Genomic DNA, 12,226 nt, shown 5'->3' on the forward strand with positions numbered 1-12,226 from the left:
GAAAGCTTAAAAATACACAAAAAAGTATTTCTTTGAATTTTAAGCAAAAATATTAATCTTTTTATTTAAATGAACAGAATTCTGGTACAAAGTATTGTACATTGTCAGATTATTCTCATTTATGCTTCGTCTTTCATCACTTATCACATTTTTATACTTAGAAAACGATCTTTCTGCTTCACCGCTGTTTTTAGGCACCGACAAACTTTGAATTGCCAATTTTGGAGCGTTCGGTCTTTGATTTCCAAAACTCGATCAACTTTCCTTTACCAACGCAAAATTCCTTGACCGTTGCTTTGTAAGAAGTAATTGCTCTGAGAACTCAAGCATTCTACATTCAAACTATTAGTTACAAGTCCCTACTAACTACTAGTCCCCCCCCCCTTCATCTAAGAAACAGATCCATATTTAAGAAATCACAAGAAGCCGCCTAGGAAAAATTAACTGGATACGTAGAAAGGCAGTAGAAATTTGATTGCTCAGCGCAATAGCATCTATAACAATTTTTCTGTCAAAGATTTGATTTATAACTTTTTCGTTTTGTGATTCCAATTTCTTTTGTACTCTTACTGACTTCAGGAAGGTAATTACCCTCCTTAATTGTAGAAAGACCACCTTACTTTACAAGATTGTGGTTATCTCTTATCTCTGAACTATTTTCATGTCATTTTGCTATTGATTCACTCCCCTAAATGTCTAATCAATTTTGCATGTTCAATTTAAGGTTCAGGAAAATAAAAAATTCTGTTTAATTAAAATAATAAATAAAGAATGAAAAAAAGAAATCAAATTTTAAACAATTTTCGCACAAGTCAAGGCATATTGAGAAATTCACGGATTTTAAGAAAAAAGATGACAATTTCGCGGAAATTCGCGCCGCGACAGACCTGCAGCCCTAATTATGTATACAATGGTCACACATATAGAATTTTTACCTTTTACCAATGTTCAAGGTTTTGCACACTTTAAGGTAGTTTTAGTCAGTTTAGGACAGTAAAACCTACATGTCCTGTCCAAAACCAGTTTAGGACTTCTAAATCTCCAACCCCAAAAAGATGCATAAGGAATGTTCTTAAAAGTTAAAGGAATGTTCTTATGTGTTAGAAATGCTTTAGGGTTTAGAATGTATAATTATATACATAATATCCTGACCAATGTATAATTCTAAAAACAATATATTGACTAAATTATGAAAAAGATACTGCATTAGTTTTCCAATCAAACTTTTTGATTCAAAAGAAAATAACTAAATTCATTAACAAGTCATTCCTTTCAACAATTATAAACAGTTCTGCTTTGTCTTCATTTCAACAAAAATTATTATTAAGCTTGTTTTGTTCATTTTTAGCTGCGGTGCTACTGCATATGTAAAAAAAAAATTAATTCAGAATTAGAATTCTGCAAATTCAATTCTGATGTAAACTTTAATTTTAATACTATTTATTTTCGAAATAGTTTCTGTTAAAAATAGCTAATGAGCTTTATTTTTGAAGGCTTCTCTAAAAGAAAGATTATTAGTTAGGCTTCTATTGTAAAAGAAAGTAATGCCAGGTTAAGTTGAAATTCCATACAAAAGTGTTATGTTTTTTATAAGTAAGATTCTTTTTTAAAATTCTTTTAAAATAAAAAATGATATATTTTTAATGTAAAACTAGCGTATAGTTCGTCAGGGTAGCTTCTCTTCATGCTAGGGCTTACACAATAGACCAGAGAAAGAAATTCCCTTTCTCTCGCCAACCAGACCGAGCCAAAACCTGTCCTAAACAATGACCCCTCACCCCTACTTGAAATAGTTCTACCTCGTTAAGATAGTGACCCCCCAGTGGTCCAGACCAATGGCTAGAGGAGTTCTTACTTTAGACAAACTATATTTGTATTCTAATGAAAACAATATATTAACAAATTGTAAATGTGAAGCTATTGTTTATAAATATTTATGTATTGTGTGTAAACTGCTATTTTATTTTAAAAAGCTTTTAAACTATGGAAAATAAACATTTTGTATTTCGAGAAAATTCCATTAAAAGAAAATGTGTCTCAGAACGTTTGCTCAGTCTGTCCTTACTGCCAACCAAAATCTTAGAGTTTTAAGTTTCAAACATAATCTTCAAAGCGATATTTTAAGTTCACAAATATATTTCAGAATCTCGTACTTTCGAGTTTATACAATAGTAAAAAACAACATACTTTAAAATGGGTAAAAAAAAGACTTGATTACTTTGGATAACTGTTGTTCTATGCTAATATATAATCTTGTAATATTGCCAAGTTGGTCACCAGGATGAGTGATGTTTTATTTATGACAATCGGAGGGTTTGACGTTGCATATCATTCTGGAATGAGTGATTGTCTTAGTAATGAACGTTGGCAATACTTTTTTAGAGCTTATTATTTCTGCCCTGGATGTTGGTTTAAAAGTACATTGTTTATTTACTCTTTTACACATACATGCTTGCAAAGTGGTTACTAATAGTAAGACAAGTCTGAAGTTTCTTTACAATATTTTCTTATTGTTGAGCGAAACGGCAATATTGTTGGCACCTCAAAGTATATTTTTTTCAAAATATATAAAGCATGTATATGCACCCCGCGCCAGAACCGTAATAACACAGTGGCATTGTTGCAGAGCGTTACAGAGTTATTGCAAAAAGAATTTTCCTTTAGAAAGAAAAAAAATCTTAGTTTCCTTTTTTGAAATTTTTTTCACTGAAATTATATTTAGAAGATGCCTTTTTCGCATATCGGAGGGGAAAGAAATGCTCGTAATTTTTTTATTCTTATTTGATAAGAATGAAAAATAAAGAATATTGAAGTAAAAAAATCCTTTCTGCAGAAATGTTTGAAAGAATTTTTTTTCTCCATAATTATATTCAAAAGATTCCTTTTTCACGCATCAGAGGGATAAGAAATGATCTTGATTTTTTTTTATTCTTATTTGAAACAAATAGAACTGAAAAAAGTTTAGTTTTATTTTCTTTTATAGATTTCACAATTTTTAATTTTTTTTCATGTAATTATGATTTACGAATTGCGAAAAGGAAATTATTCGTGTGTTTTCCTCCTACAAAATGTGAGAATATTGCCGTGATATAAAAATTAAAAAAAATATTACATCTTCATTTTAAAAAAATACAAAAAATTTTATTTTAACCAAAAAGGTTTTTTTTTTTAGTTGCAAATACGTTTCTGTTGCTTTAAATTCAATGAATAACGTGTATATTAGTTATTATTAAAAGTATCTTGCAGAAAGATATTAGCGCAAGAGAGGTTTTTTGCAGAAAGCCAAAAAAATTCTGCCACAGGGTATATGTATTATTCAGTATATGTATATCTGTTTGTTTACAAATATTTTGCTTTCTTATTTGAATATTTCTGTTTGTATATTAATAAGTATGTGACTATTTTGCTATCAGTTATATGTATATTCAATATATGTATTAACTCTAAAGAAGTAACTAAACTATTTTATTGTAGGTGAGATATCGATCAAAGGAGAACCTCATCCGTGTAGTGATTCTGGCTTCCAGTGTGAAGGTGTGAGAGAAGTCTGCCGCCTCTATTGGGACGATCCAAATTACGGAATCATGAATTTTGACAATTTTGGTCTGGCCATGCTCACTGTTTTCCAATGTGTTACCAATGAAGGATGGACCAGTGTTCTATACAATGTTAGTATTCATTCTTTGAACTCACATTACAAAGATAAAAATTGTTTCATATTGTATTAGCAGTCAAAATTGCTGTAGCATTCAGGGTTGTCACAGGGAAAACCTGGAAAATACAGGGAATTTAAAAATTACCTAAAATAGCAGAGAGAATGCAGGAATTAAAAATTTTTTTTTTTTTACAAACTGGGAGAATACAGGTAATTTTGTTTCTTGTTTTCCTCTTTTAAATAATGACCCCTCAAAGCGTCATGTATGGGATATCTAAGCAGGATATTTCAGCTATACTAACTTATTTCATTTACTATTGCATTATTTAAGTATGTTCAGTTGTTCCTTTTTTTTCCTCAAGTTTTTCCAGCGATTGAAATTAATAAATATAATTAGCCCTATAATTAGCCCTTGCACAAGAGCTCAGTAATTGTGTTTCCTCTTAATATATTGTGTAAAATATGTACAGGGAATTTTTTCCCTCAGATTTGAGTGGCAACCCTGAGCGTGGGTAGCAGAAATCCAACAAAGCATCAGCATATTAATTTTTTTTTTCGATTTAAATATTTTATTTCATAATCATCAACTGCATATATTCATTCCATTTAGAAGTGTTCTTTTTTTTTTGGTTTAATTTCTTTATTGTGTTTAATAAACTTCTCCTGCATCTGTTCTTTTAAAAGTTTCTCAACTAAATTATGATGTTGAATTGACTGAATACTACATTGGAGGAAAAGTAAATAAATTGTTACCTACTGGCTTTTACATTACAGGGATTAGAAGTATCGTTTTATGAAATTGAATTTTAATAGTTTTTGCACAGGGCTGATTGTGCTCCGGAAAAAATCCGGATTTCCGGAATTTTCGCTAACAGTGATCCGGAAGTTTCCGAAGATCGAAGGTCCAGAGGTATCAAAAAATTATTGATCACAGAAGTTTCCGGAAATCAAATTTTCAGAGGTGGAACTTAAAAACACAGTTTATTTTATTTGTTTGTAAGGGAGAGCCAGAGAGATACTTTATAAGCTTATATTCATGATTAATATTCATTTTTTATCAGTAAATAGTTGTTATAATCATAAACTCAAGAAAGAAAGACATATTTGTAAATTTTAATTACTTCTCCAGGTCATCATAGGTATGTGTAAAATTTTTAATATATTTTAAGTAAACTAATAAATATTGAGAAAAAGGAAAAAACCTTATTTAAATTTTTTTCAATTTGAACTTTTCTTTTTAAACTCAAGAAATTTTCTGGAATTTTGACTTGAGCTCACAATCACCCCTGTTTTGCATAAATTTTTTAAATACCTGTGTAAGCTGACCTAAGCTATACCTGTATTTTTACGATAAGCTGACTAAACTAATTTGGTTTTAATGAAAATAATGATTCAGATTGACGCCTTGTGATAGCGATTTCGAATAACTGACTATCAAATTGGCTAAAATCTAAATATTTGGTAAGAGAAGTAAATACCTGTGACAATTAACTTGAGCCAAAGATGTTTGTGCTCCGAAAAATCCGGATTTTTCGCTGACCGTGATCAGGAAATTTCTGGAAATCCAAGGTTCAGAAATTTCAAGAAATCATCGATCACATTTATGTGTAAAAATTCTTGTATATTTTATTTAAAAATCTTATAAGTAGAATTTATACTTGATATCTCTTTCATTTGTAAATATTTTTTCTGGTACAATAATAAATGTGATTAGACATGAAAGTAAACTTATACATAATTATTCATTTAAATTATGCTGCATATAATTTATTTAGAACTTCATGTTTTGAAAATATCAATGTTTCAAATTTATAAAGACATTAAATTTTTGAAATGCGTCATTTATGATTTTAATCAAGAAATTTTGAGGAGTTTTGAGTTGGGCGCACAATTACTCCTGCTTGAACCAAATACCATTTGGGTGTTTGGTACAAGCGGTCAATTACTAAATAATTGATCCATGTTAAATAAGGTGCGTAGCGATTTTAAAAAATGCTTGAAGGTGCTTCTTTTTGATTTTCATTTTTTAAAATCCCTTTTAAGGTGCCACATATTATGCAAAAGCGTGTTTTTCACATTGTTCTATTCACCGTTTTCACAATTCATTCAACCACAATATATTTCAGAGTATCGCCAGTTCATATTGTATGAAAGCATCAATCATTTTACATGTTTGATAAAATATACTTGTGAGTTCGCATGCATGTCTTCTGAGCTGGGTTCGGTGAGATTATTGCATTGTCATTTGCAACTCTGCTTCAATTTGCAAGATATTCTCAATTTCAGGCTTCATTTTCCATTCTGAGATCTCAAACCGAAAAATCTTTCGATCATTTTATAATGGCTAATATAATCAAGAAAAGAGTTCTTAGTCAGAAACTTATTTTATCATGATCATGTAAAGTCTTTGAAAATTATTTTGCATTTCCTTAATGTTTGAGTGTTTAAAAGGTGCTTATTTTTTGTTGAAAGATTTGGCTGCGCACTGTGATTAACTGTGGTCATTTGCTGCCTTTTAGAATTTTGATTTTAAATTGTTAAGAATTCTGAATTTTGAGGAAATTAGAAAACTAGAAGATTGTTACCAGTATTGGTAAAATTATTCTGTCAATAGTACAACTAACCAAGTTAAATTTACTGTTGTTGCCCTAGTAGTAAAGGCCATGTAGGCCTTGTCACCTTAGAGTGTTGCCATTGAACGAGAATTTCCCACGTCTGGCAATATTTCGAGAAACTGATAAAATTACCAAGACAGAAAAACTTTTAAGAGGACGACGCCATACCGCAAAAGAAAATTTTCCTCTCAAATTCTCTTTCTCCTTCATTACTTATTTAAAGTGTAGAAAAAGTGAGTTCAGACAAACTTAGAGTAAGCCGTGAAGTTTCAAATACTGAAAAGAAAATGTTAAAATATACAAATGAAAATAAATTACGGGGTGATAACTTAGAATTACGCAACGGAGAAGTTCTCTTCAAATAATTTGTTTGCATTTTAATATTTTGAAGTATTTTTTTCAGCCGTTGAAACTTTGACTTACTCCATGTTTTCCTGAACTTACTTTTTCTTTCTTTTAAATTAGTAATGCAGAAGAAAGATAATTTACGACAAGAAATTTCTTCCTCGGTTTGGCTTTCTCCTAAATCAGGACAAAGTCTGACTTTAAATTCCTCTTTGTGTGGTTGTTAGACAACAATTCTCTTGGCTGTAATGTAAAGATCTTTGTTGTTGATTTCGGGTGAATGATGCTTGTGGTAACAGTTGGCCCTGGATTTATTTTGTTAGCCTTATCATTCTGGGATCTTTCTTTGTTCTCAATCTAGTACTTGGTCTTTTGAGTGGGTGAGTCAGTAATTTTTTGTTTAAAGTTTCCCATGCTACTTAATTTATTTAATAGTCATTTAAAGTTTTTAAGTATTGTAACCCTAAAGTAAGAAAAAAGATTTTTGAGTTTTTAATTTCTGGATGATTCCCCAAATTCAGTGTCTGTGTGATATATTTTATTTTTGTTTTGAATTGCATTAGGTGGTAATTTATTTTCATTATAACATCTAATAATTTTGGCATACTAATTGCACTGTTTTGTTAAACTCATTTTTATAATTAAAGTAATATTCAATAAACATGTTAGTAGTTAGTATTTTAATTATATTATTGTCTGCAATGCGTAAAGACACAGTTTCTAGTAGAACCCCGAAGTGAAGCATCACTGGCTGGGGTCAGTAAGCGGGCGGGTGACCACTTTGATCAGTTTTTGTAGGGACCAAGGGTGTGCAGTATTGGTACTTGTTAAGCTGTTCTACCTTAAAGTGCTCTACTTTGCACGCAAGTAGAGAAGCCATCCCCTCTTTCGAGGGTTGAAATTCCGATAGCACGTCTTCGGATCATCCTCGGAGGGGGGGGGGTGTTCCCTAGACCGTCGCCAATAGCGCATTGTGCAGCTCTAGTGCTTGCTACGTTAATAAAGTTCCTACCTACCTAATTATATTTTTATTATATCATCATTTTTATTACAGTTTCAATTCAATTATATATTTTCCAATTTTTTTTAATAAGAAATAGAAAACTTCTCACAAAAACGTGGCAACACTACTTAACTTGATCTTTTTGTAAGAAAAATTGCAATCAAGGTTGGATTAAATTAAATTTGTATTTTCCTGTGTGAGTTGATAATTATGTTATTATTTTTAATGTTTCTTTTTAAAATAAAACAGGGTTTGTTGATTTAAATCTCAATTTAAATCATGTTTGATTAAATCAGGTTGATTGTTGAGGAATTAAATGATTTAAATCAAATGATTTTTTTAAAAAAATCATTGATTTAAATCAAATGATTTTTATACATATATTGATTTGAAAAATTTAAAAACAGTGTTTTTAATTATTAATACTTTTATTTCTTTTCTTAGTTTTAAAATGTATTTTAAATAAATTGCTGCATTAGTTTTAAAATTTATTATTGCTGAATTAATTCATTCTAGCTAACGAAATTACTTTCTCTCTTGGTATGTGTTAAATTTAGACACATTTGAAATTACATTTTTCTAAATCCTTTGATTCTTGAGATTGAAAGTACAGATTAAAGTATTTTTTTCTCATATGTTTACAGTATCTTTGACGTTTTCAGATTTTCTATAAGGAAATTTTGCAAAAAAAAAAAAAAAATTTCAATGAGTACATAGATTTAAAAAAAATTTTTTTTAGCATAATTTATCTATTTTGATGTAAGATTAAAAATGAATATTTTAATATAAAAATGTATAGATTAAATATTTATTTATTTTTTGATGAATGACTACATTTATAAACACAATCTGTTACATTTTGTCATTTTAAAAATCAAAAGAAAAAAAAATCACTATTTTAAATTAAAATTATGGTTTGTTAATTGAAACTTTTGAATAGTTAAAATATTCTTTAAATTCTCTATTTCATCTAGTCTTTAAATTTCAATTATGCATTTGTTTCAAAATGGTTTTGATGCATTCGAAGCTATGTATTATAAGGAAAAATTGTTTTAGGTAGTTAGAGCTTCTAAAATATTCTTGTAATATAGTTTTAATATTAATTTAATTTGGATTAAACATTTATAAAGTTTTTTTAGTTATGAATCAAAGTTCTTACAGTATATTTGAATAAAAAAAAAAAAATCCGATTTTTTTAAATTTAAAAAAAAAAAAGGATTTTAAATAATCACGAGCCCTGAAATAAAACTTTCAAATTAAACTTTTAACTGCTGCAACTTTAGTAAAATTGCTTTTGCTTATTATGAAGGAGTAGAATTGGTGGATGGAAATTTCTTTCAAACTAAATTTTCAAGTTTTAAATCAATAATGCCTCAACAAAATCACGGTATTTTGTGCACCAAACTTGTTAGTCATGTGCAAATGCTCAGTTCAGAAGTTTCTTTTCTTACAATACTGTCAATAATCAATTTTTAAAAAAAATTTTGTCTAAAAAAAAAAAACTTAATTTGTGTGGGTTTTCATAATATTCAAACTCTTTTCGTTTCAGTGAGTTTTCAAGAGAAAAAGCAAAAGCGAGGGGTGACTTTCACAAACTTAGAGAAAAACAACAAATTGAAGAAGATCTCAGAGGCTATTAGGATGGATAATACAAGCTGGTATTTGAAACTTAATAACTATATGATTATGACTCTATATGAACTATATGACTCTTGGTTATCTAACGTTGATTTCAACTTACTTATTTATCCCAATATCATCCTTACTAAATTTAAATGTACAATGCACAAAAAAAAAATTATGAAATTTTTTAACTATTTAATGAAACAGTTCCTATACAGTCGAATTTTCTTCTTATAATTGAGTGTGAAGGAATGCTTTCTTTTTATCATAACTGCTCATAAAAGTTTATACACTATCCAGACACCCGGTTTTTATGGTGATGGTGGTGGGTGTTTCTCGTGGTTTGGCCTGTGTATGTTAGTTCCTGTGGTTGGGAAACATGAACTTTGAGATGGATGTGGACAATGCTGCAATCCCAACATTACGGCAATATTTCGGCCCATTTCTCTTCCAGCAGGCTCCATTCACACATCGGGGCTTGCATAGACGTGGTTTGACGAAATGAGTATTCAAAAACTGAACTGGTCTTCTCAGAGGCCCTATCTAATTCTCTTTGTGAGGAATTAGAACACAGATTACATAGCCAGTTAAATCGACCCTCCCCCCTGCAAGCACTCACTTCAGCTATGATAGAAGTCAATTCCTATCAAAAACTGATGGAAAGTCTTCCCAAACATGTGTATCATATATAATATGTGCCTCAGGACACTTTAAGTCTATACAATTGGGTGTCTGGATACTTTTGTCCGGATAGTGTTACCTACTTACTAAATTATAAATTTAGTTTTTCTTTCTGTGCAAAAAAAGTATGCATTTCAACTGTTATAATTTCTCTTCCTTGTGTTGTTTATTGGATGAGACTCGTGGTCTGAAAAATATTGTCGTTTGCATTACTGCTTTTGGAAAAAGTTCCCACCCACAATTGCTGGATTTATGATTCATTTCTGTTGTGGTGATGTTCAGTTCATCACCACACACATTAAGATAAGAATACAAATGAATAAAATAGCAATTAAAAATAATATAAGAGAACAAGATCATTAGAATGATCACTAATTACAAGGTGTTAAAACTATTTATTTAATATAGATCATTTAAGATATTTAGAGTTACAAATTTTGTTCCAGGAAGGCATTCACTCCAATTAATAATAGGTACATGAAAATTTTAACATGAAATTATACATTATGAAGCTGCACTGCTAATTAATAAATAAATAAAAAATAATTATGGGGTGATAGAAAATTTTAGAATGTAACTTAGCTGTTGAGGATCCTCATATCTTTTTATCTTAACCTCAGCTCTCCAAAATCATGCGTGTCCTTGCCTTTTCTCTCTCCTCGTCTAACCAAGCCCCCAAAGCATACTCCACTCTTATTGGCTGTTACCACCATCACAAAATAAGTAGGGCTATACTTGCTATTTCTTTTTTATTTTTATTTTTGGCTAAATTATTTAAGGGCAGGTGAAAACTTATGAAAGAGAAACTAAAACTTTAAAGTAATTATAGCAGTGCAGCAAAGATAAAAGTAACAAAACATCATAAAAGCCATACCACATATATATAAAAGTAACAAAACATCATAAAAGCAATACCACACTGTTGCCTTTGGAATCTTAAATGGATTTTTCTAAGAAAGGATTAGCTGAACCGAAGAGGTAGAAATTTTAGGAATCGCTTGCTAAAGTCACGGTTTGCTTCTTATAAGCAAGCACATTTTTCAGACTGGCAAATTCCTGCTTTATCATTCCACCATTAAAAAGAATTAAGCTAATTCGTTTTGAAAAGATAAACGGAAACTCCTTGTCTTGAAACTCCTTGTTGTAATGTAATTTTGGAAGTATCAGCAATTTTAAAAAATATGATAAATAAAAAATTAAAGCTAAGCTTTTATTGTTAATTTATATTTTTAAGTGTTAGATTATGTGTAAAACTAAAATAGATAGTTTGAATTTTCAAATAGTAGGGTCTGTTTAGGAGAAATTTCAAATTATGTTTTCATAAAAACAGACCCTTCACAAATTTGTTTATCTTCATTATTGTTTTGCTAATCGAATAAACCCTTCCCGGGGGGGGGGGGGGAGACAGATGTAAACTTAAACGAACTAAGTTTTGTCTTTCGCAGACGCTTCTTTCTTTATTCATCCAAAATGAATATTTCACATTCAGCAGTATAGGCTAAATACCAAATATTTGTATGTTGCATCTCTAGTTTAGTAGCAGCAATTGCTGTTTATATTTTAAAATTTAATTTTTTTAATTATAATTTTACAGTGTTGAGCATAATCTTGTATCTATTTACAATTTAAAGACTCCTTGAAAAAGTTTTTTGCAATAACAGGACCCTATTTGCACAAAATCAGAAAAGCTGGACCCTGGTTGAAAGAATGTGACTTAACCTTTTTTTTTTTACATTCAATATTTATGAGTGATTTTTTCAAAATTTTACAAGAACATGACCTTTCACAAAATGTCTAGACAGACCCCTGAGTACTCATTGCTGCTTTTGAATTTGTAGCTTTCTTTATTTAGTTCTTGAATGTTTTAGAGCCATTTGTTGGTCTATTTAAGTTTATAATAGAAACTCTTGCTTTGTGACCACACTGTCTTACTAATTTTCTGTCACTTTTAATTTTTCCATAAGTGCCCTAGATAAGTACCATGTTTTTATTTTTGTGTTTATTGTTATTCAAACTGAATGATATATTTGTTTCAGAGGATATTGATCCAGATGAAGGCGGTAATCAAGATGAAGGTAGACTAGGTCAATATTTTTGAATCATTTTTTAACTATATAACTTTATATATACTATGTACTTTATAACTTTATATATAAGTACTTTATTTTTAAACTTTATAATTACTTTATAAGAACTTTATTTTTAAACAGAATACTTTCATTTTTACTCACAAAAATGATTTTTATTGGTTATTTGTGTTAAAACAGGGTGAGTAGCCTTTTTAAAAAGTGCTTAAGGGTGCTT

General features: G+C 29.6%; 1 protein-coding gene across 2 annotated transcripts in view; it reads left to right on the plus strand.

Annotated features, from left to right (window-relative positions):
- Window positions 1–12,226, plus strand: part of LOC107448421 (muscle calcium channel subunit alpha-1) — a 54,308-nt gene that overhangs the window by 39,872 nt on the left and 2,210 nt on the right. The window contains exons 7-9 of one of the 2 annotated variants that reach the window (XM_087164714.1): window positions 3,475–3,668; window positions 9,168–9,276; window positions 11,959–12,010. In XM_087164714.1, the coding sequence (XP_087020840.1) occupies window positions 3,475–3,668; window positions 9,168–9,170 (197 nt within the window). In that variant the 3' untranslated portion in view covers window positions 9,171–9,276; window positions 11,959–12,010. Of the gene's footprint in view, window positions 1–3,474; window positions 3,669–9,167; window positions 9,277–11,958; window positions 12,011–12,226 lie in introns of those variants that run through there. The other variant, XM_087164715.1, reaches the window with a different exon arrangement.

The sequence above is a fragment of the Parasteatoda tepidariorum genome, chromosome 5 (assembly GCF_982258835.1).
Source record: "Parasteatoda tepidariorum strain Cologne lab strain chromosome 5, Ptep-v5.0, whole genome shotgun sequence".
NCBI classification, from domain to species: domain Eukaryota; kingdom Metazoa; phylum Arthropoda; class Arachnida; order Araneae; family Theridiidae; genus Parasteatoda; species Parasteatoda tepidariorum.